At 37.3% G+C, this 26001-nt stretch overlaps 1 protein-coding gene across 2 annotated transcripts in view; it reads left to right on the top strand.

The window, feature by feature from the left end:
* IPCEF1 (interaction protein for cytohesin exchange factors 1) overlaps window positions 1–21317 on the top strand; it is a 53052-nt gene extending 31735 nt beyond the window's left edge. For both annotated transcript variants that reach the window (XM_070733740.1, XM_070733741.1), the window contains 7 exons: window positions 2562–2635; window positions 3100–3171; window positions 4889–4950; window positions 9051–9142; window positions 10976–11360; window positions 18508–18698; window positions 20183–21317. In XM_070733740.1, coding sequence (XP_070589841.1) covers window positions 2562–2635; window positions 3100–3171; window positions 4889–4950; window positions 9051–9142; window positions 10976–11360; window positions 18508–18698; window positions 20183–20380 — 1074 coding nt within the window. In that variant the 3' untranslated portion in view covers window positions 20381–21317. The remainder of the gene's footprint in view (window positions 1–2561; window positions 2636–3099; window positions 3172–4888; window positions 4951–9050; window positions 9143–10975; window positions 11361–18507; window positions 18699–20182) is intronic.
* The last annotated feature ends 4684 nt before the right edge of the window (window positions 21318–26001 follow it).

Below are 26001 nucleotides of genomic sequence, written 5' to 3'. Positions count from 1 at the left end.
CCCAAGTTGCAGACCCTCTCTGAGGGGGACAAAGACACCCCCCCCCAGAGTAATTGCACCTGATAGGTGTTTAGCTAATCTGGTGAACCAGTTTGTTTAACCAAAGCTAGTGCAAGGGATACATGGCCTCTAAAACTGTTTATATTGGGAAAAACATCATAATTAGACAAGGAGAGAGTTTTGTTACTGATGGGTCTACTTTCTAATTACAATAAATGGTTTACCAAAACTTTCCAACAGTTCTGCTTTAGTGGGTTACATGTTATATTAGCTTCCAGCTAATAACTCTCATGAAAGTGGGGAGATATATATATATATATATATATATATATATATATATATATATATATATATATATATATATATATATATATTTAATGAAATTGTGTATTATGACAAGTGCTTGTTCATATTTTTCTGTTTCTACCAGGATTTCTTTCTACTAAATCTGCACTTCTATTCTACTAGTTTTTCTCATCATTCCTATCACCCATTTCCTCCCATGTTGACTGTATGACTGTAACTTGTTGCTTATATCATAAGATTTTTATTAATATTGCTTCTTCATTGCTTATTTGACCCCTATGACAATCATTAAGTGTTGTACCACATGATTCTTGACAAATGTATATTTTATTTTATGTACGCTGAGAGCATATGCACCAAGACAAATTACTTGTGTGTCCAATCACACTTGGCCAATAAAATTCTATTCTATTCTATTTGTTCCATATCTATCCATTAAGGACAGTTTAACAAACTGCACAAAAGATATTAAATAATGTTTAGTTCACTAGCACCCAAACTAGTTTTTCTTAACTTTTGTTTGCTAATGATTTTGACCAAGGAATGGGCAGCTGTCTCACACTCCATTTGCATTTGAATATAATAAAAGTGAATGAACAAATCTTTCTAAACCTTGCAGGCTTCTTACTTGGTGCCATTTATGTGAGAAATGGAGCTTTCATAAGTACGAAAATCCACAGTGTGGAGAATGGATTTTATAGTGTACTCCACATTATACTCTATTCTAGAGCATACTCTAATATAAAATTTGGGAACGAGAATTATTTCTGCATCTTCCATTAGAAAGATGCCTAGTCAATGGTATATCAGTCCCTAATCTTCTTCTTTACTTCCCCTTTTGAAATATCTTAGAAGCAGATGATTTAGCAGATTTCTGATAATAAGAATGGTATCTACTGTTTTACATTCAGAAAATCAGCTATGATTGAATGATGTGCTCATATACACCCATGGTAATGCCATACAGGTAGTCCTTGACTTACAACCACATTTGATCCCAAATTTTCTGTTGTTAAGTGAAACATTGGTTTCACTTAAGTGAGTTTTGCCCCATTTTATGACTTTTCTTGCCATAGCTGTTAAGTGAATCACTGCAATTGATAAGTTAGTAACTCAGTTGTTAAATGAACCTGGCTTCCCCATTGATTTTGCTTGAACAGTTGTAACTCAAGGACTATCTATATTTGCTTGTCCAGTTTGTTTTGTTTACACATGAATTTATCTGAATTTCCTTATTGGAGTACACAGTTAGTTTGGATTTTACAGCTGTCCAGAATCCTATGAGATAGTGAGAGAAAATAAATCTCTGTCTTGTACAATTAAATATCTGGTAAACATTTGTACATAAGAATGCAGATTAACAAATTAATAGAGTTGGAAGGGACCTTGTAGGTAATATAATCTAACCCCCCACTCAAACAGAAGACCCTACACCATTTCTGACAAATGATAGTCCAATCTCTTCTTGAAAGAAGAGAAGCTTCCACAACTTCTGAAGGCAAGTTGTTCCACTGGTTGATTGTTTCTTGTTCCTATCAGAAAGTGCCTCCTTCTTTCTAGATTAAATCTCTATGATCGGTTTCCATCCATTATTCTTTGTCTGGCCTTCAGGTGTTTTGGAAAAGAGCTTGACCCCCTCCTCTCTGTGACAGGCCTCTCAAATATTGGAACATTGCTATCATGAATCCCCTGGTCCTTCTCTTCTCTAGACTTAGCCATGCCCAGTTCCTGTAACATATATTTTAGTCTCCAGTTCCCTAATCATCCTGGCTGCTCTCCTCTGCACTTTTTCTAGAATCTCAACATCTTTTTTTATAGTGTGATGACCAAAACTGGATGCAGTAATCTGCATCCAGAGCAGTGAAGGGCTACCAAAATGTTTACTACCACACTGTGGGCGTGGCTTATACAGGACGCCCTGCATTTTCTTTCAACATCTATCAGTGCAAATTGAGTGCTCTGGGGTGGAGCTCCATTTTTGCTACCCCACTGCGTTCTCCCCCACCATCTGGGCAGTAGCCCACTCCGATCCAGAGTACTAAATATACAGGGAACAAATCCCTATTTCATCCTTATTTGTTATAGACTACTGGAAATAATTCCTTAGAATACACTATGGTTTAAAATTTAACTCAAGCAGATAAAATTATCTTTTACGTAATATGAACTATATATGAAGTTCAATCCATTTCCAATATCCAATTTTGATGAATAACATGGCAACTATTAATATTTTGTGGATTTCCCCCCCTTAGGCAGAGAAAGCAGAAGGCTTCCTCAATCTTCCCAACTTCACAGTGGATCAAGCAACAGAATGCAAGAAAAAACAGTAAGTCTATCATTCTATTTCGGTCTTTGGGAAAATTACAAATTATTTTGAAGTTGCAGTGAATTATGAAGAATAAAGCAGAAGTTGGGATTGACCATTGCGTAACTAGTAATCCATACAAATCCATGATACATCTTCAAGAAGTTTGTATTTCATTACAATTACTAGAACTTATATGTAGGATTTCCCTAGGCTAGTGGTTGTTTTTAACTCTTGACTCAGTATAGATTTAAGATGAAATGTGAGATTGATATTATCTAAGTCATCTTGAGTGCAGGATCTTCTTAACTCCCTTGAATTATCCTTGACATTTTGCTCCCATGCTTGTGACAGTCTTCTGGAATACCTAATGGAACTAGGTTTAATGGATACTTCACTGTACTGGGAATGTTTTTGATTCTTTTATTCAGCCTCACTTTTAGAAAGTCTAATATTTTCACAAACATTTTAATTTGTTTTGGAAGCGCGATGAAGATCACACATCCACAAATCAAGACATTCTATTTTGCAGCAGAAAATGCACAGGAAATGAATATGTAAGTAAAAATAAATACCGAACTGTAGCTTCTTTCAGTGAATTGATTGCATTGTTTTGATTATTATTTCTAAGTAGACTGTTGTCCAAAGTACCAGCTCCGTGGTACGAATTAAGGTGGTGGACTAGAAACCTGGAGACTCTGAGTTCTAGTCCCACTTTAGGCTTGAAAACTAACTGGGTGACTTTGGGCCAGTCACTGTCTCTCTCAGTCCAACTTACCTTACAGGACTGTGGTGACCAAAATAGGGTGAGGAAGGAATATTATATATGTTCACTGTGTGGAGTTACTTATAAAGTAATCAAGGCAGGATAAAATAAAATAAAATAATAAATAACATGTTGATCCAGAAGATGTTTGCCTTTTTTGTGCTTTATTTATTTATTTGTTTGTATGTTTGTTTGTTTGTTTATTATTTATTTATGTCAATCATATAAAAAGATTACAGTAAAAGTATAAACATGAATTCATGAGACAGTTTTGAGTCTTGGGTCAGTTTTTGAGTCTGGGACAGTTTTGGGACAGGGATGCTAGCATATTGGTGCACTTACTGTATGCACATCCTTTATAGACCTCTTAGGAATGGGGTGATGCAAATCATGTGTGTGTATGGGGGGGGGGGTTTAAAGGATCCATAGTTATAAATCAGTGGCAAACCAATTTCTGGGGACACCCTTTTAGTTGCCGCTACCGCCTTTCCCACACACGAGCCTAGTGGTCTGCTGTTGTAGCCGCCGATTAGGATTAGAGTCCCAGACAGCCAGGGGGAGAAAAAAAATACATGCACACAGGGCTTGTGTCCTACGTGTTACTAGTCTGTAACCCTGTTGCAGGTTTACACTGACCAAAATCTCATCTGTGAGATTTTTGGCAATGAGGCTGGGCCTGCCTTGCCTCCTTCTCCTCCTTTTTCGGGAATGCTCCTTGCTGCAGTAAACCTGGGTTTAGTCGAGGGGAGGGGCCGCCGATCAGCTGAGCGCTGGGACAAGCCAAGTTCAGAACCTGGGCAGCTGGCGCCCTGTATTCATCTACCTGGCAGGGTGGAAGCTGAGCTGCTGGCTGGGTGATCCCTTCAAGCCATGTCATTGCATCAAAGGATGAAGAGCAGGTCCTTCCGGCTCCAATGCAATCTCTTTCAAAAATCGGGACTTTTAAAAAATGCTGTGGGATGTGGGACATCTGGTCCCCTTACCTTAGACATTATTGTCAAGAAGCATAGCTTGGTTAAAAAGCTGGGTGGACTTTGGGTAGTATCTGGATTTCAGATTTCCATGGAACCCAGGGCTGCAGCCTACGCTAGGAATCCGCAGAGAAGATTGTAGAAAATCTGTTGTCAAGAAAACTGTACAATTACTTCTCTGATGCCCCCAGGAGTTGGTTGAAGGCCATTTTTACCTTTTATGGAATAGAGCTGCCAGAGGGATTCTGTTGTGTTTTGAAAACAACTATCTGTGCAAATGAGAAATTGAATGAAACCTATACTCGAAGGTTTGTTTTGAGATATACAGCAGTGGAAGTGCAAATAAATATCTTCAATTATTTCCATTTGAGTGAAGATCATTAATAGGGATTATATCTGCTTGGTAGGTTTGATTCAGTAGACTTTCGTACACGCTCTTGTAAATTATCAGTTTACATGAACACATAATAGTCTACAATTTCTAAGACGGACTTGATAAGACATTCTATTCAACTGTATCTCCATTTTACATTTCAGATGGCTAAATAAATTAGGTGTGGCAGTCCTAGACCAAAAGGCTAGTAAAAAGAATGAAGAGGGTAAGTTCAGATATCAACGTTTTATAAGGGATCTCATTGTGCTTTTGTATATCAAGACTACTCTTTGGAAAAAAATCAATAGGGAGTTTCAATATTTGATTAGACAAAAATAAATTCTTAGTATTGAACAACTTATAATGTTTGCAGGATAGGATAGTTCTGGGATATGGGAGGACCTGGTTCAGTGTGTATTCTTAAACCATCTGTATCAATTTCTATTTGTACCAACACAAAGAATATAATAGTTATCCTTCAGTTTTCATGCTGTAATATCAGCTAAAAATATACAAAAACACATAAGCATACACACAAGTCTGCGGAGAGGGGTGGCATACAAATCCAATAAATAAATAAATAAATAAATAAATAGATAGATAGATAGATAGACAGACAGACAGACAGATAAATAAATTTTAGATTAAAATGTGTGCAAACATTCATTAATCAAGCTAGTACAAAACACTCATTTAAGGTGAAATGTATCAGACTCCATCTTTTATGGGCAAATGTGCTAAAATTATATGAATGATTATGTAATATTCTTTTTTAAAATCACAGAATGAGATCTTTGCAAGCTTAAAATGAAAAGGCTTAAATGTTAGGCTGTTCCAAAATATATCAGTTTCATCATTCCTAGTCAAGGCTTTTGCCATTTTGCCAATTCAATTAACCTGTGGAAAAGATGCTCAAAACACTTGGTGCCTTGTGGCTACAAACTATTGCTGAATTAAACCTCTTAATAGCCCCAGCCAATAAACCTAATGGATGTTTGAATTGGAGCCGTAAAATCCCTAAGATACCAAATCTGTATAAAGGCTTTATATATAGCTTTTATATAAGGCTTGCATAAACCTTTATGTAAGCCCTTTTCTCTCCTCAAGTAGTAGTCCAGATATGAAACAGACTGACAATGTGACTTAAAGATAGGCTGTGCTGCAACAATACAAACACACCTTTGTGTACTTACCAATGGCTTACTTGTAACCAGGGATGGGCTACGGCCTGGAGTGGGGGAACGCAGTGGGGTAGTGAAAATGGAGCTCCACCCCAGAGCATCCAATTTGCATTGAAAGATGTTGAAAGAAAATGAATGGTGTCATGCATAAACCACAGTGTGGTAGTAAAATTTTTGATAGCCCTTCACTGCTTGTAACACATTTAATGTAACTGCTGAATTAATGTTCTGGGTTCACACAATACATTGCACCATGAACTAACCAATCAGTGCAACTTTAAAACTGACTAAGTTTTGTCCACTGTGCAAATCATTCACAGATTTGTAAGTGACCTAAATTAAATACGTTGTGAGAACATATCCTTTCAGTTACTCCATTTCTAAAAACTATATTTTTACTGTGTTCACAGTAAGAAACCTTTCCTTCATGATGATTATGACCAAAAAGAGAGAGAACAGAAAAAGGGGCCTTTTGTTTGGTCATTTTTTTGTCTTTTTTGGGGGGTTGAAATAGAACTAATACAAGTTAGTAAAAGAAACAAAATTAGCAAGTTCAATCACTTCACCAGACTTGTCTTACCCTAATGCTGTGTCAATAACTAGCAAAATTTCACTTTCCTGCTGAGTCTCACCTGAAACAAAGGATGAGAATGAGTGACATATTTTCGGACATGTTCTTGGTAAATGTAAGTATAGGTAATGGCCTGACAAATTTAGCCTGTCGTTACATGATGGCTTTGCTACTATAAAATCCAAACAGTGATTTTGAAAAGGAGAACAGTTTTGGCCAGAGAATAAATTAATAAATCTCTGGATTATTGTGAATTGTTAGGCAGAGTTATAAAGACCTAATACTTCAACCCAAGGATGGGAATTATGCTTAAGTGACTTCCTCATTTGGTGGTCCCAATTATGTGGATTCCAGCTCTCATTAGCCATAATCACATGACAAAAAACTGGAGGCATACCATGTGGATTAAGACAAGTCTATTCCATTATTGCGTGTAAACAGAATTATTATTATAGACAAAAATAATTTATAATCAGGTTATTTTAAAAGAATCTCCTAGTAATCAAACTGTGCAAAGGAAAGATGTAAATCACATATATAGTATAAAATAAACAAACAAACAAACAAATAAATAAATAGCTATCTGTTAAGAGAACCCCAAAGAGAAAGTGAATCACATATATAGTATAAAATAAGTAAATAAACAAATAAATAGCTTTCTGTTAAGAGAACCCCAAGGAGAAAGTGAATCACATATATAGAATAAAATAAGTAAATAAACAAATAAATAGCTTTCTGTTAAGAGAACCCCAAAGAGAAATTGAATCACATATATAGTATAAAATAAGTAAATAAACAAATAAATAGCTTTCTGTTAAGAGAATCCCAAAGAGAAAATAAGATATTACTCTTTGCATAAGCCTTTTCATTCCTGATTGCGTGACTTTTCCCCAATTATTTTCATAGATCATTGCAATCATTCAACTGACTTGAAGAATAACAAACATATTTGTGCCATTCCTACTAAATCTTATTTTTTGTGGAATTTGGTCAGGAGGTTGATGTAATTCATTAATCTCACTAATCTTTAAAGCATGGGTGCAGTTAAGTGTTGGGCTTTGATTAGATGATGCTAATATTTTGTTGCACCGTATGTGATCATAGTTCCCTCTAAGCTGAGCAGTGAGCAATCGCTCACTTAAAAATCATCATCAACTCAGAGTTTTCCAAACCTGCCCAGAAGCCGAGAGGGAAAGAGTGAGAGGGAAGGAGAGAGAGAGGAAGAGAGGAAGAGAGAGAAACAGATAGAAAAAAGAGAGGAAGGAAAAGAGAAAGAAAAAGAATGGGAGTAAGGAAGAGAGAAAGAAAATCAAAATCTAGTTTGAAACTAGCTCAACTATTTAAGTGGCATTTTGATATTGATAGAGTTGCCCTATTATGAACTCACTGTTATAGACACACAGTACTGTTCGTTCGTTCGTTCATTCATTCATTCATTCATTCATTCATTCATTTATTTATTTATTTATTTATTTATTTATTTATTTATTTATTTATTATTTATTTCTGTGCTGGCCAGTCCCGAAGGGATTACCGCTCAGACACTATACTTTTCTGCCCACCCCAAAAAAAAATTAGAGGGAACACTGTATGTGATATTTTAAAAAGGCCTACTGGTTTCCCACGTGAATCAGGATGGGGTGTAAAAAAACATCCAGGATGATATCAATGATTGTGTGATTGAAGCCCCAATTCTTTTTAACCCATGTGATAGAAGGAATACATGTAAAAAGGGCAGGACTTCAATGATGTCATTAAAGCTGCCATCTTTTCTGACCCCTCCATGGCTATACCTAAATATTCATAGCTTTGGTTTTTTTTTCATATTTCCAGTGGAAATCACCACACTAATATGTTAAAAGAAAACAAGAGCAGAAGAGGAAGTTAAATTCAGCAAGCCACAGTAAAGGTGGAACTATAAAAATAGCATACTTGGATACTTTAAAAAGTAACCACATTGACTTGCAAAAAAAATCATTTGAAAGAGAAATACAAATGTAGAAGGAGCAAAGAAAAAGTGAGATGGAATCAGGCCATTGTATGCTATAAATTACTGGTAACTTAAGTCTGGGTAAACTGTGACTTTGCCAATGATATAAATGCAGAAGGTCCTTCCTTTTTTCCTATTTACTAGGGGTTATGTATTATTCAGTCCAAAGTCTATTCTAATATAGACCGAACATATGGTAACTCATTCTATTCTAAGAGACGTAATCACAATGTTTCTGGTGATTGGAACAGTAGTTTACACAAGGATTTCATTTGCTCCTGTACTTTTGCATTGCCTTCATGAACAATTGGCTACCTCTCTTGTTTCTTGCTACAAGAGACTTCATACATCTATTCTATTCTATTCTATTCTATTCTACTCTACTCTACTCTGAAAGTGGGTATGAAAAAACAAGACGTTGCTGTTAGGAAAATAGTTTTTATTCAAAATTCCCTATCTGAATGATAGGGTGAGAAATCAATATGTTCTGCTTTCAATTAGAGTAATCATGAAAATATGCTTTATTTTACAGGGCATTAAATAGAATGTCTTCTAGATTTTTAATGGTTGCAATCTTGTTTCAGAATGCTATAGTGAAAGTGAGCATGAAGATCCAGAAATAAATGCAGAGACACCACCCCCTCCATATTCAGATCAGTTGCTGCTGTCTGATTTGGTATGAATTATAGTAATTAACTTGCTTCCATTTGCTAAATGGCTTGTCCAAATGTCACCTTGTACAGTTTAAAAAATAGCTTCCAAGATAGGCAATCCGTAGAAAGAGTTGTGAATTGTTTATTCTGTTTAAAATCAGTCATGTGACAAAGAAATGTTAAGCAAATCACTAGGGTTTTTGTTTGTTTTAAAGAATCCCTTTATACTACCAGTCATATAATCATCTCCAGGCAATTTATAATTTAAAAATGCATAAAAAATTCAAGATGATGGCCAGCGTGGTATAATCAAAGCACTATACATACAAAGGTGGATTTTTTAATTAAATATCAAAGGCCACCTTGTTGGTTAAAAAAACCCACAACATTGATATTTGCACATTGGGAAGCAAGAAATCGAGTGGAAAAGTTTACAGGATCATCATACAAACACATCATGCTCCCCTTGCCTTACAATGACTTGATTTATTTATCAAAGAATTAAAAGACAAAAAAAAGGCCAGATGCATATTGTTAAGGAGTGTGCAGAACCCTTGAGTTATCAAGGACATGCATAGAGGAAAACATGGGATTTGAACCAGCAGATATCCAGGAGATATGAGTAATTATTCAGTCATACAAAAACAGATACAGTACATTAAAGTATATAAAATAGTATCACCACCTTTCAGCAAATGGGCTCTAAACAGTTTTCGTGTAGGATGAATGTATGCACTCACACTATCATGAACGTAAATCTTTTTCAAAATGTCCCAACACAGCAGATTCTTCACCACAGATATGAACCAGCTGTTGGTCATTCAGTGTTAATCCAATTATGCTAAGAGACTTTTCATTGTACCGTTTAAAGTCAGCTATTTTCTTTGCATCTTCATCATTTGAGGCATCCAAGGCAGTTCTATCTGGTTTTTAATTAACGCAGTACATAGCCCTTCAAAATGTAACAGCAAACTACATTTTGTAGACCAGGAAACATAGTTTGTCCAGCCAGCTGGGTTATCCAGTGAGAGAGAAATGTTGTTTGAAATCTCTAAGGTTCCTTTTAAAAAATAAACGTAATGTATCTGAGACAGATTCCACCAAAGCTTTGAGGATTAAAATGACTTGAGCTTCCTCAGTGTTTATCCTGAATAATGGTTCCACGTAATTCAACAGCCCAGATTCTAGCTGTTATCCCCAAACCATGACTTCAAAATATTCACCAGAGGTATTTTACATATAATTAATGGCCTTTTGCTGGGGGAATGGAGAGATGCCTGGCTCATTCAGGTTTTAGCCTTGTCAAGTTTGCAAATATCAAATAAGGAATTATGATATTAGAACAGAAAGCCATGCAAGTCACAATATTTTCTCCTAATAGTTTTTTTTGCTGTTTTAGTAAGATAACTTAATCCTTTTCAACTCAGTTCAATTCTGTGGTGAAGAACAGGTGCATAGGTGTGCCCACAGGCACAGACATGTACCCATACACATGGATACATACATATATGAACATTGCCTATGAAAGTCAATCCTTTCTCATTCTACCCAATGATCTTGATGACAGATAATCAACTGGGGATAAAACAATTTATAATCACGAACAATTGATAATCTTGATGGCTGTAGAGTATGCTTCAAAGACGGGAACTGAAGATACTTGTCCTTTCTTGCCAAAGGACTGAGTCAAAGAGGGGGAAACGAGGCAGGAGGACAAATATATAAAAGTCAAACTCAGTCCTTATTGGCTGAAGGGATAGTGTCTTTCCATTATTGGAGATTAGCTCCACCCTATGAGAAGGGGTAAGCCCAATGCCCATTCTCATTTATTTATTTTTATTTGTTCTGGAAAACAGGCCCGACAAGAGCTTTCCTCAATGCCACATCTTTTAAATGAAGTACCACAGTCCTTATCTTCCCCAGAAAGTAGTACGATGAAATCCCAAGCCTCCTCTTCTTCCTCATTGTGCAACCTCTTGCATTCAGAGAGACAGTCATGGCTGGACTTAATTAACAACTCTTCTGCTCAAGAAGAAGTGGACAATCAACTTCCTGCTGCCTCTGGTGACTCTGCAGACACTGATTGCCGGTTGACAGACTGTGATGAAAGAGTGGAAAGCGGTACCAGCAGATCCAAGGAAAACAGTCCGATTACAGTGAATGAAGACAAATCTTCATTAGGCAAGGCCAACGATAACTTAGCTGTACCTGGACAAATAGCATCAGCAACTCTAAGTAAAGGTGAGTAAAACAAAAAAGCAACCCTATACACTCTTCCAGTATCTCTTCCACTTCTGCTTTTAATCTACCTTTTAAATCGAAGTTGTCTTATGAAATTAAAAGATAGTTTGAAAACACAATACAGTTAGTCCTTGCTTAACAACTCAGTGACATTTGAAATTATGATGGACAAGCCTCCCCACCCAAACAAGGTACTTACAATCCAGTTCTGGAGTTCCAAATATGCCCTCCCTTTTAGTCATGTAGGTGGTACTTGGCAATTGGCCCATATTGCCATTTGCCTCATTCTATGGTTACATGAGCCCATGGTGCCATGGTTAGAATGCAGAATTCCAGGCAAACTCAACCCACAACCTGAGCTTTGATCCTGATGGGGCTTGACTCTTGAGATTGACTCAGCCTTCCATCCTTCCAAGCTTGGAGAACCTAGAAAGTTCAGGGCAATATTTTAAACTGTCAAGAGAGTGCTGTAAAGTACCATGGGACAGTGTATAAGTCTATCATTATTAAATGATAATGATATTCAGCAATTTTTGCTGGTTTCTGATTTTCTGGTTTGTTTAACAACTAAGCATTCACTTAATAACCACCAGTATAAAGATAATAAAATTGAGTACAGTCACATAGTGACTTGCTTAACAACTCCCACAATCTATATAATTTCAGACTCAATTACAGCTGTGAGGACTAAAAGCAAAAGAGCTGAGAAATAAAAAAGAAAGCATTCGATTAATGTATGAGCAGAGTAATCCTTGATTGTGCACACACAGAGTGTTTAGATTGAGATCAGTTGTGAATAACTACTCAGACACATACTAGTTTGAATTAAAGTTTACTTTGAGAAATAACATATTCAGATAAATAGTCTAAAGTCATACACATAATAAGTCAGAATAACAACCCAAATACAGTGATACCTCATCTTATAAACTTAATTGGTTCCAGGATGAGGTTCTTAAGGTGAAAAGTTTGTAAGACGAAACAATGTTTCCCATAGGAATCAATGGAAAAGCGATTAATGCGTGCAAGCCCAAAATTCACCCATTTTTGCCAGCTGAAGTGCCTGTTTTTGCGCTGCTGGGATTCCCCTGAGGCTCCCCTCCATGGGAAACCCCACCTCCAGACTTCTGTGGTTTTGCGATGCTGCAGGGGAATCCCAACAGGGGAATCCCAGCATCGCAAAAACGAGCGCTTTGCTGGCAATGGAAGTCCGGAGGTGGGGTTTCCCAGTGAAGGGAGTATCAGTAAAATTGCAGCATCGCAAAAACACCGAAGTCCTTGAAACCCCACCTCCGGACCTCTGTGTTTTTGCGGTGCTGCGATTTCGCGGAGGCTCTCCTTGCTGAGAAACCCCACCTCCGGACTTCCGTTGTCAGCGAAGTGCCCATTTTTATGATGCTGGGATTCCCCTGCTGGGATTTCCCTGCAGCGTCACAAAAACACAGAAGTCCGAAGGTGGGGTTTCCCATGGAAGGGAGCATCATGGGAATCCCAGCAGTGCAAAAACGGGTGCTTCGCTGGCAACGGAAGTCCGGAGGCGGGGCATCCCAGTGGCGGCGGTGGGTTTGTAAGGTGAAAATAGTTTGTAAGAAGAGGCAAAAAAATCTTAAACCCCGGGTTTGTATCTCGAAAAGTTTGTATGATGAGGCGTTTGTAAGACGAGGTATCACTGTATTACCAAGTACAGTACATAGTGTTTCTTACCAGTTGTCTTTGTCATAATCAGTAAACAAAAATATCAAGCCTTAAATACACTTTAGCTATAATACATAACTACAATGCAGACAGATTGCAGAAAAAATGCAGAGCAAACCTAACAGTGAGTAGCCATGAACAGTGAGTAGCCAGACAAAGAGGAACAGAGAGGGTGACTCAGAGAAATAAGTTATGAACTCTTGTGGCAGTCTGCAACTCCTAAGTTAACAGACGTAGTTTAGTTATAATACATACTGTTGGCTTTTATATTTCCAACTAAACCATTATGGATAGAGTTCTAACACATTGGCAAGAATCAGAAATCTTATGCAGGTAGAAGGGCAAGATAGATACTGAAATAGAAATAAACATTTCCAATAATGCACATTATTTTGCTTGATGGAAAGTGTTGTTCAAAGCTTCCCAGGAGGTGATTTAACATCTGAGTCACTACAGCTGAATTTTTTTTCTCTGGTTGGAAGCAGGCAGGCACTTTAAAAAATTGTCTGAACTTTAATGAAATGAAGTCCAATAATCTTGCACTTTCAAAATCCAGGTAGCTGTATTGTTTTTCCAATCATTTTGAAAAATAGCCTTCACATATATTGTAATTCAGCCGAGATCAAAATCCTTTGGCTTTGAGTTAAGAAAAGAGCTATACCTATTATCTGGAAAGAAAGTGTACTCCTTAAATTTTGAGGGCCTGGCTATTATTCAGGCCTGAAGCTAAATTGAAATAGATCTTGGTTACTCACTTTTCCCAAGACATCTGTAGTTGGATGTACAGATATACCTAAAAGAAGCCAATGATCAAGGGCCATTTCACTTTCATTTCAGACCAAGATAAAGCATTAAAAGTGCTTTGGTTGCCCAGGCTGTCTGTCTTAATTGTTTTGTAATCTAGGATTGTGTAATCCTAGATTTTCTATATTAATACAACTCCCTAGGGATGGTATATATATTGGAATATTCAGTGTTTGTGTATGTGTGCGTTTCTTTTTCCATTTAGAATAATCACATATGTGTATTCATAAATAAAATCTATATAAATATATTGGATTGAGTCAATCCAGATGCTGCTTCTGCCACACAGCTGCATTTCTAATTGCTTAACAATTCTTAATAACATGTCAAATTCATTGAAATTCCTATAGCAATATATTTTCTATACATTCTACATTTTTGATTTAAAAATAACTTGGCTTAGCATACTTCAAATATAAAGGCAAACTTTCCCTGTAGACATCAAGTCAAAATAATGAATAATTGTAGCATAGATGGTTTACATCAATCAGGGATTTAATGGTCATTCATAATAAATACTGTATACCCTTTCTGCCTTCTGAATTGTCTCTCTAAACTGAGGATTTACTGATTTTTTGAAAATTAGATAGCATAATCCTGATAGATCTTTATTCTTTTGGCATGCTTACAGAATAGAATCATTTGCATGTTGTCTTCTGACAGTAAGAAGTGTGAAATGATTTTAGAAGCCTTTCAAGAAACAGGAAACCAAATAGTACTAGTATCACAGCAGCTTCACACCCTATTGAATGCCCATTATCACACATACTATTGGATGTCCATTTTTAAACTTAAAATTCAAACATTTGTATGTATTAAAATACAGTATTTAAATTTTTTTAAAATAAATACATGTATTTAGTTAAAATACAGTGGTACGAACTTAATTCATTCTGTGACCAGGTTCTTAAGTAGAAAAGTTTGTAAGAAGAAGCAATTTTTCCCATAGGAATCAATGTAAAAGCAAATAATGTATGCAATTGGGGAAACCACAGGGAGGGTGGAGGCCCTCCCAGGAGATTCCAAGAGAGGTCCCAAAGAGTCTTCTCCCTGACTTTTCCGGTTATAGTTTTGGAGGCTTGGGTTTGTAAGTGGAAAATGGTTCTTGAGAAGAGGCAAAAAAATCTTGAACACCCAGTTCTTATCTAGAAAAGTCCGTAAGTAGGGGCGTTTGTAGGTAGAGGTACCACTGTACATGTGTTTAATCAATAAATGCAAACATTTATGTAGTTTCTATCATAGTTCCCTCTAAGCTGAGCAGTGAGCAATTGCTCACTTAAAAATCATCATCAACTCAGAGTTTTCCAAACCTGCCCAGAAGCCGAGAGGGAAAGAGTGAGAGGGAAGGAGAGAGAGAGGAAGAGAGGAAGAGAGAGAAACAGATAGAAAAAAGAGAGGAAGGAAAAGAGAAAGAAAAAGAATGGGAGTAAGGAAGAGAGAAAGAAAATCAAAATCTAGTTTGAAACTAGCTCAACTATTTAAGTGGCATTTTGATATTGATAGAGTTGCCCTATTATGAGCTCACTGTTATAGACACACAGTACAGTATTTTATTTTGAAATTCTCTGAGGCAAAACAGGGTGGGTTTTTTATTTGTTTGTTTGTTTGTTTGTTTGTTTATTTATTATTTCTGTGCCGCCCAGTCCCAAGGGGACTGCTGCTCAGACACTATACTTTTCCGCCCACCCCCCCAAAAAAATTAGAGGGAACACTGGTTTCTATTATTTCCTTCAGTGGAAGGAAATACATGCTTTTTAATATATGCAAACATTTATGTGGGTATTATTTCCTACTGTGGAAAACAATAACACCCCCCTACATTTCCAGAGAAGAAGCAGGTAAATCATGATTGACTAGCTATCTTTATTAAAAGAAGAAAATAATAAAATAATAATAATAATAATAATAATAATAATAATAATAATAATAATAATAATATATAAACCAGGTACATGTATCTTCAATCCAGAAGTTTACTTCTAATCTAAAAAACAGGTAGACAGAAGCCACAACTAGATACTATCATTTTTCTTACATTTGATGGGGCCTTCATATGCTTGGCTTTACCAGGAGGCTATAAAAACTAATAAAAACAAAGAAGAAATTACAGAAAATGAAACAGAGTGGGCCTTACTTTCCTTGTATTGTTCATCTGTGACAGCAGTAACACCTTCTTTTTCTGAGATATTTATAGACCCATTGCAAACAATTGTTATAGGAAAGTCAGGGCCAATGCATTTTATGTCTAATCACTTTTCTCTGTATTTTATTGCCTCATTAGAAAATATTTATACTTGGTAGAGAATGGATTTAGATAATTCTATCACCCGATTTTCAGAAATTAATGGATGCAAATGAGATAGACAGAAGCTTCTAGGTACCTTTAAAATGCAGAAAGATGGGAGTAGTGTTTCAATCTATCAAGAATTTAAGGATGGTTTTTCTATCCAAGTGGGATAATTTTTATATTAATGGGTTTTTAATTGTTTCTAACATCAGACTACTATTGTACACTGCTTTATTGTTGCTGTTAGCCGCCCCGAGTCTCCGGAGAGAGGCGGCATACAAATCCAATAAATAAATAAATAAATAATATTGTGGTCCTTCATTTGAAAAACAAACACACACCATAATCGTGCCAATACATTCTCCTAGTGATAAGGGGCTTTACTGAAGGCCTAAAGGAAAAGTGGGAATAAATTAAATTGATCCAAAGTCATCCAATGTCTAGAAATTCTTAGAGAGTCACTAGAAATAGCGCCGGTCGACTTACCGGCTGGCAGCCTTTGCCGGAGGGACCGGGCAGACACCGGACTCCCTCATGGCGGCCGCCATCTTGTTTTCGGCCGAAATCTCGCGAGATGAGATTTCGGCCGAAAATCAGGCCCACGAGGCCTGACGTTGCTGCCGGTCGGGGGCGGGGCTTGGAGGCCCTATTTAAGGGCCTGCAGGCCCTGGGCCAAGCCTCTTCGCTTGGACCAGCAGCTGGAGCAGACACCCACCCGCCCTCCACTATGTTGCAGTGTGCTACTATTGGGTCGCCCCTAGGGGGGCCGAATGGGAATTTTTTGCGGCTTCGCCCATTAGGCATGGCCGTTTTTTCGCCCATTCCACACTGGGGAGATGGATGTGTGGTTAGGGGGTGCTTGCATTTAATAGGTTAATTGGCTTACCTTTGGTCATTTGGGTAGACAGGTTAGGGGCGGAAATCTGGGTGGTGGTTAGCAACTGTGCGTTCTCCCTTGGGCATCTTTGGGGATGATTGACAGGTTCTCTCCAAGCTCATGGTGGGGTGCTACCTGAGCAGTTGGGGGGAACCTGTCTTTGGGTCCCGCACATTGAAGTCCCCGGGTAGGGGTGCGCCGGCGGGACTCCCCTCATGCGAGAGCATGGCAGGGTCTCAGGTGAGGGAGAGGTCCCTCACCTGGACTAGCATCGAGCTACGCCCATAGTTGCCCAGGAATGTTGATTTGCTACGTCATTTCCGCCCTGGAAGTATTTGTTTGACCCTGCAGGTCCACTGTTTGGGTCATAGTTAAGCATGTTGATTTATGCTAATTTATGCTAATTTATGCTAATTTAATTAAATAAATTATGCAAATTATTAATTAATAAAAATGACCCAAGTTTAAATCCAGCTCTTGTGTCCGTGTCGTTACTCCGTCTCTTCGGCAATGCTCAATCTTGCTTAAAAGCATGTTGGAGTAATGTTGTTCTAATACTTTTGCACATTGTCAGTGGGGAATTGGCTGCTTGAATGTCTAGAAGAAAGGCATTCCAAAGTACAAAGATCAGAATCACCTTGATTTCACTAGATTTTGGTGAGATCTTTATAAGAATTCCATGCTTTAATATATTGATGCCATCTACTTCCTTTTGGAGGATTCTGGAGGTCTTTGAAAGAAATTAAGATGATTGATTATATCAGAGAGCAAGACCTAAAAAAATATTAGTATATTTCAAATGTCAGTGGGCCATATAGGTTCCAAAGATGACTGCCTCCTTGGTTCTTTAACTGTGAATTTTAGACAGATGTTCACTAAAAGTTGAAATTAATATAATGCAGAGAAATTCTACCTTTTTTTCCTACCCAGTCTCATTCAAGCTGTGGAGATAAAATTTGCCTGACTGGCTCTTGCTTAATTAACTATAGCTTACATTGGATTTTCCCCACAACAAACTGAGTCACATTTAATGAGGTGATCAGTCAGAATGAAACAGTAAAATAGCATATTGGCTATTAGTCTATAGAGATTTTCAGTCATCCAGGTCATATTCTATTGTAACAGGTTATTCAGCTAGAATGCAGACATTTTATTCAGCATTGGGCTAAAGTAGTAATCTAAATTTAGCCTTTATCCAAGGACAATTATAGCATGTTTATACTTTCATAAGTCTATAAAATAAATGAAACAGACACAGTAGGGAGTATTTAATTAAAATGTTTGAGATGTATCACTGTATTATAACATTACTGTTAAAAATAAAATAGTAGACCCAGTACAATCACATGCCCAGTTATACTGCTAGGTAGAGAAAATGTTTGCCTCCAGACCACTTCTCCCGTTCACTGAACATGCTTTACTTAAAAAAAAATCTAACTCACCTGCACTCTATTACAGAATCCTTTCTTTTATCTCCCATGCAGATTGTACCAAATGTTCTCTGGATGAAATGGAGAAATTGTACAAGTCTTTAGAGCAAGCAAGTTTATCTCCCATTGGAGACCGGCGACCTTCTACTAAGAAAGAGTTGAGAAAGTCCTTTATCAAAAGGAGCAAAAACCCTTCTGTAAATGAGAAACTTCATAAAATACGAGCTCTGAATAGTACCTTAAAGGTAAAGGTTGATGGACGAGCGATGTTCTAGCTGTTTTGGATTCAGGGGGAAAGACTTTTGGGTGTACAGTATTCAAATGGATAGCTTAATCAGACTAGTGAAAACAGCGATGGTTGCATTCGGCTGGCGGACTGCATGTAGTTCATTTTAGTTCTGGTTAGTGAATATGTGCGTGCATGTATGATTATAGCTTAGCTTTTTGTATACACCCAGTTACATACTTACTTTGTAATGCAGTCTATTATTTCCATCATGCAAATATAACTATTACGACCAGTAGGATATTTAGCAATTGTTAAATAATATTTTTCTCTATTGTTAAAGGGTTACTTTTTTTAAACAAGGGAACTTATTAGTAACTACAGTATGAGAAATAGGGGGGGGGGGGGGCTCTGAAAAAAAGTAGTGGGAAAACCAGGGGTGGATTCTGAGTTACCCCATTGCCAGTTTGCTTCCTCCTGTGCCGTGTGGGCATGGGGAGAGGGGCGGAGAGGGGCAGCATACAAATCAAATCAAATAAATAAATAAATAAAATAGATAGATAGATAGATAGATAGATAGATAAGCATGCACGCATGCACAGTGCTAAAAACCCAGCTTCTGCACATGAGCAGAAGCAAAAAACAATTTGGCAGCACCTATGGTGCCACTGAGAAATAGTGATGGGCGCACCCAACAGTGTTCGGGTTCGGCAAGTTCCGCCGAATTTTACGCAAAATTCGGCCGAACCCGAACCGAACCCAAACCCGAACAGGGAATCCCTCCCATGAAGAGATTCCGGGGGGCGTAGCTTTGACATCACTGGAAAGTTGCTAAGGATGCAAAGGTGATCACTTCTTGGATTCCATGTTATTTTTACATGAAAGGAACCCCCTTTGCTTGCAGCGCTGCTGCAGTGTCCTTTTTCATAAAAATAACAATGTTTATTTTTACGTGAAGACCTCCCTTTGAAGGAGCTGGGGAATCCCTCCCATGAAGAGATTCCGTGGGCGAAGGTTTGACTTCACCGGCAGGTTGCTAAGGACACCAAGGTGATCACTTCCTGGATTCCATGGAATCCAGGAAGTGGTCATCTTGGTGTCCTTAGCAACCTGCCGGTGACGTCAAAGCTCTGAACGCCAAACACGACCCCGAACTTTGCCCGAACTTTGGAAAAATTTTGTGTTCGTGTTCGGCATACCAAACACCACAAAATTCGGTACGGATCCGAATTGTGCGGGTTCAGTTTGCCCATCACTACTGAGAAAGCTTGCTCAGGAGCATGGCCAGTTGGCCATTGCTGCCAATTCGGCAAGCAGGGGGAAATTCTAAACCACCAGTCCAAACCAATAGGAAACCATCTCTCGGGAAGACCAGGAAACTTGACATTAGAGAGATTTTTTTCCAGTTTTCTGAATTTTGGGTATGTATACAAGAAGACCTAGATCATTTATCTGCCTCAATGTCTACTTCTAGTAACTTGTTTTTCTTCTTGTGTTGACTAGTGCAAAGAACATGACTTGGCCATGATAAACCAGCTGCTGGGGGATCATAAGCTAACAGCAACAAAGTATAGAAAGTGGAAGAATACAAACTCCATTTTGATTCAAGATATCTATCAGCCACCAGACACTGAGTCTACAACTGAAGGAGACCACACTGAATCAGAAATGACCCACAGTCATGTTTCGTTGGATGAATAGTATTCACTGGAAATACTATCTGAGGACAGTTAACTTCCCATCACTGATCTCTTCAGTCATTCAGTTTGAACTGCCATATCTTCAGGTTTTGCTTCCATAGGTTCTGATACTTTCTGTACTGGAACAGAGCAGCTCTCTGTTGCTTGTTAACCAACAAGCATAATAAACACATGCTTAGGGTACCAAGGAAGGGGGGGGCACGATGGAATTAACTCCCCCCCCCAGCAATCACATCTTTAATTCTTTCACTGCCACACTCAGCTTCAATTTTCAGCAATTACTAAGTCTTAACGTCTTGTCAATTAAGCAGTGGAAAAGTTGAGGAGCAGTATTATTAGAATATTGTTATTATCAGGTTTAGAGCATCAATTGACCTTAAACTAACCCTGGAATACAGAAACTGCTGTCTAAAGTATGACTTCCCCTTTCCATATTCTATGAGCATAGGAAAAATCTCATGATACAACTCTTGTTATAGTTTTAAGAAGAACTTTTATCTGGTGGGTGAGAATTGGGATTATCTTTTGTAAAACCAGCCAAATTTACAATAAGAATAATATTTTAGGAAATATGTTTCTCAGTTTTCTGAATGTAGGATACATACACAAGAAGACTTGGGTCATTTTAAATTTAGTTGAGAGAAAAGCAGAACACTTCAGGGTGGGGAAAAAAACCCTGTCAGGATAAGAATTGTACAAAATGCACTATTTTGCCATGGCTCATCAATGTTTTAATTGTTTCTGCTGATGGACAGTTTTTAGTCATAGAAAAAATAAATAAAAGAAGGTTTGTGTTTATATTCTATATAGCTTTCTCATGATCTATTCAAAGGACACAGTTTCAGCTAGCTTCAGGTTTACGGAAAAAATCCATTTATCATGTCTGCCAAGTTATGTTTGAACTGTTTTTTATGAGCAAATAAATTCATTGGGCAAAATGTATGTGTCTGTATGTTTCCTCAATGTTTTATGGAGTGTAAACTTAACAGTAAATGAAAACAAATACAAAACACAGACATATAAGCTTTGCTTCTGCTTTTTGTGGAAATGTAGATATTTTTTCAGTATCGCTTAGCCATATGTGACTGATCTCAAAAAGCTAAACCAAACATGAATTGTCCTTGGATAGAAGATCATGAGAAAAGTCAAGTGGTATAATTAGATTTAGAAGTTTTTTTAAAAAAGCCCATAGATAGGCAATGCCAGGTTTTCTTCAGGTTTGGTAGATTTTTTTGTAGCTGCTACTTTTTGGTAAAATGACTTTGGGATGATACTCTGTGAGACAACAAATATGTCCCAAGGTTTGCTTGAGCTTCTGGTTGACATTTCAATAGGATTGGACATGCGGGATAGATCTCCACACTCCCATGCTGAATTCTCCCCATCAGTGAGCTCTGAAAGGGGCAGTGAAGCAAAGAGTTGTGCCCTGTGAGGTTGCGAAGAATTGCAGCTCTCCTGCCTGGCCCCTAGCTCTTTTCCCCTCTCAGCCATGATAAGAAGAGGCAGCCTAGAGATAGCTGCAACAAAGCTGGGACAACTGAGTAACAACTAAGTTTGGTGCTGGAGCAAAGTAGGCGAACAGTGACTAGAACTGGGGGAGAGGATTCCTTTTTGTTTGAAACCTAGCTCCAAGAAATAATTTAGAACTATTTGCTCAGAATTATTTATTAAAGCAGCAACTGAGCATTCTGAGTGAAATACCAAACCAGAAGGAAAAGACATAGAGAAATATTTTTTTAAAAAAAAAAATACAGAAAATTGGACTTTTAAATTGGAAAGATGTGGTAATGGGAAGGCATTTTAAAATGCTGGAATCATTTATTTTAAAAACTTATCCTGATTTTATAATTCAACTGTAACTAAAATAATTATTGACTTGTGCAACACTGAAATTTCAGCTGAGAGCACCATTCTGCTGATGAAAGGAAAATATACAAGTCTGGGAATACTTATATATTTACTGGATTATTTATACATAACTAGCCCATGACTATTGGAGACTCAAATACAAAAATAAGGAAGTTATTAAAGGGACCCCTGAATATTATGCTAGAAGATTGACTGTAAAGGGGATGAAAAGAGGCTTTTGATAACTTCTGGGATTATTTAAGTGGAATGGAGTGTTTAACTATGGGATGCAAAGAACTGTGATTAGTTTACTCTGTGAAGGGCAACTTTAGGACTGAATATATGGTTTTTGGACTACTGGACAAAGTTTGACTTTTAAAAACAAAATAAGATGTTTTATAAGGAAGAAACAAGTGGAACTTTGAAGGAGATAGCATTGCTTTTTCAAAACACAATGAACATCATGGAGAAAGGATTTAAAGAGATTATGGAAAAAAATGGAAAATGCTATACGAGGGATTATGAGTAAAGATCAAGATGTCAGGAAAAGGAGGAGTCAACAGAAGAAATGGAAGAAAAGATTGAACAAAAGAACCAGTAAACAAAAGAAAAAGACAAAGAGGAGATAATAATGAAAATAACACTGATTGATGAATTAAACCAGGGGAAAATATTTTAAAAGTGTTGAAAAGAGAATTGGAGGTATAAAATGACACTTTTGAAAGGGAGATAAAGGCTTGGACAGAAATTTTGGAAACTAGGCAGTGGAAGAAGGTAGAGATGGTAGAAATACTTAGATTAAAGAGCCAAGAAGTAGAAGCAGACAAAGATCCAAGAGAGGAATATGGGAGTAAAAAAAAAGCATAGCAATTAAAGAACTGAAGTGGACAAGAGACAATGGATAGATGATTTTTCTTTTTTTGTTTTCCTGATTTGCTTTTCTGTTTCTCTTCCTTTCTTTCCTTTTTTAGGTACATGACACAATTAGAAGTTACGTAGCACAGAAAGAAAACATATTTTAATAAAAGGGTGAGATAATTAAAAGTTAGAATAAGAGATAGAATATTAGTGTATATACTTTTATATAATAAAATAAAAGTAGTAAGAAAACATGGACTAACTTAATAATTATAAACTGTAACTTAATATAAATTTATATTATTATTGGAAATATATATGTTGGTTGAATGTAATAATTATGATTAATACTATGAGTTTTACTGGTATTAGAATGTATGACACCCAAATGCTACACTGTTCACACATTGATATATGTACGTAAAATATATACAGTATATTCTTTTAAATGTGAAATGCAATGTTAAAATATTTTAAACTGAGCAAGAGTTACATGTGGCCTGATCTTGAGTGATGATTGCAACCCACAGCATACAAGTCTTAAAAGGATGAACTCAATAAGTTTAACTTCTGCTTAGGTGCAAATGCAGCCAATATCTACCTAAAGCAAAGTCACTTAAAAATGCTTTCTTTAAAACTAGGGTTTGCTAAAAGATTGATCATGTAGGATTATGTGATTACAGTCCCCAAAGTAGATGATTAATAGATATGTAAATCTTTCTTATAATTTTAATATAGCCTGAATTAATCACCATTTGGGATGAACAATGTAATAAATAGCTATGGTAGAAAAATAAATCCCCACTTTTAAAAAATACTCAGGCAAATTCTTTTTCAGAAGAAAAAAAAAGTATTTCCCAACATCACCATTTCTTCCATCTCCTTTCCAGGTGATTCAATGAAAGAATCTAATTTATTTATTTCAAACTAATCCATATATAAGCTTCTGATGCATGTAAGTGCTATGAAACTGATATGGCACATGAGTGCAACCTTGTGGCTTCTCAGGATGTTACAAGCACCAATTACTGTATTTTTTCCTACTTCAATTGCTATTGCCTACTGTATTCATGGTTTTGAAATTTGAATGCTATTTATTCACTTGAAGATGCTAACACTATAATTTAATTAGATCTGCAAACATTTTGAGGTCTCTGTCTTTTCTATCATCTCTCTCTCCCCCTCATCTATCCATCTCTCTCTCTCTCCCTCATCTATCCATCTCTCTCTTTCTCTCTTTCTCTCTTTCTCTCTTTCTCTCTCTCTCTATCATCTATCATCTATCATCAATCAATCATCTATCATCTATCATCTATCATCTATCATCTATCTATCATCTCTATCATCACATACCAAAGGAAAGGGCTATATGTATTTACCAGGGGGGGGGATTAGCTGTGAGGTACTCTGCTTAAAGAAAGCAGTATCCACTATAAAGAAAAGAAAAAGAAAAAAAGAAAAAGAGAATTGGCTGAAATAATTGGGAAGAGAGAAAAAGTAAAACCATTGAATTTTGCTTCAGTACAAAATGATTCCATCCTTTGTTTAAAGCCATAAGTTCATATACATCAATACATGCAACAATTAGATCATGAATTTTCATGCTTAGGGAATGTCATTAACATTTCCCTTTCATTGTTTTCTTTTCTGGTACCAAATATTAGCAAAGGAACTAGCAGGTAGGGAGGCTGATGCTCTGTCATTTTGCCCATCATCAGAAAGACACTTCACTAAAATTGCTTGTTTGTAGACAGGATGGAGAGACTCAGGGATCAAAGGAGCCACCAGCAGTTTTTGTACCCCAAAGGCATCCAAAAGCTCATAATGGATAGAGATGCATGTTTTGGTTTTCTGAAAATTGGAATTTAAGAAACAAAATGAGTGCCTTAAGCCTTGCAGATATTAACACCTCACCAACCCCAACAGTCTCCTATAGGAAGGAAAATTTTAATTCTCATTTTTTTATCGTTTAAAATTTTAATTCTCCCCCAAAGAGCAAAAATGTGTCCACACCTATCAAAACTATAGAACAGGGGTCCCCAAACTTTTTACACAGGGGGCCAGTTTACTGTCCCTCAGACTGTTGGAGGGCCGGACTATAAAAAAAACCCTATGAACAAATCCCTATGCACACTGCACATATCTTATTTAAAGTAAAAAACAAAACGGGAACAAATACAATATTTAAAATAAGAAGTAATTAAGTAATAAAGTAATTTATACATTTTTATTAACAAGTAAATTTAAACTTAAATCAAGAAACTCCCTCCATTTCTCCTTCCTTCCTTCCCTCCCTCCTTCCTCTCTACTTCTCTCTTCCCTCTCTTTTCTTCCTTCTCTCTCATTTGTTTCATTTTCCTCTCCCTCGTTTTCTCATTTTTCTCTCTCTTTTTCTCTCTCTCTCTCACTCTTTCCATCTATCCCCCTTTCTGTCTTCCTCTCTATCTCTCCCTCTTTCTCTCTCTGTCCCTCTCTCTTTCTCTCTCTTCTCTTTCTGCTGTCCTTGGGCATTGTTACTTCTAAGCTGCGCTGAGAGAGAGCGAGAGCGCGGAGAGTACCATACTTCAACGTCGCCTCCGCCCCCGCCCGGCTCTCCAGCTAAGAGGCAGCAATCACGTCCACCCCTTCGCCCTCCACGGTGCCCAGCGCCCAGCCCCACGCCGCCTCTGCCTCCGGGTAGCGCGCCCGAGCTCTTCCTGCAGGAACGGGTGGTGGGGTGGAAGTGGTTGGACTTATCTACACACGCGCCTGCTGATTGGGAAGAGAGGGAAAAAAATCTGCGCCTCCAAAGAGGGGGGGGGAGAAAGAAAAAAAGAGTTCCAACTTGGCGGAAGGCGGAGGGGAGAACCGAGCGGGCTGCAGCAAGTTTGCTTGGCTTTCTGGGGCTTTTTTTTTTCTCCCCTTCCACCACCCCTG

This window comes from Erythrolamprus reginae, chromosome 1 (genome assembly GCF_031021105.1).
Source record: "Erythrolamprus reginae isolate rEryReg1 chromosome 1, rEryReg1.hap1, whole genome shotgun sequence".
In the NCBI taxonomy this organism is placed as follows: domain Eukaryota; kingdom Metazoa; phylum Chordata; class Lepidosauria; order Squamata; family Dipsadidae; genus Erythrolamprus; species Erythrolamprus reginae.
The sequence above is the reverse complement of the archived record's forward strand: the minus strand, read 5'-3'. Positions and strand labels throughout refer to the sequence as shown.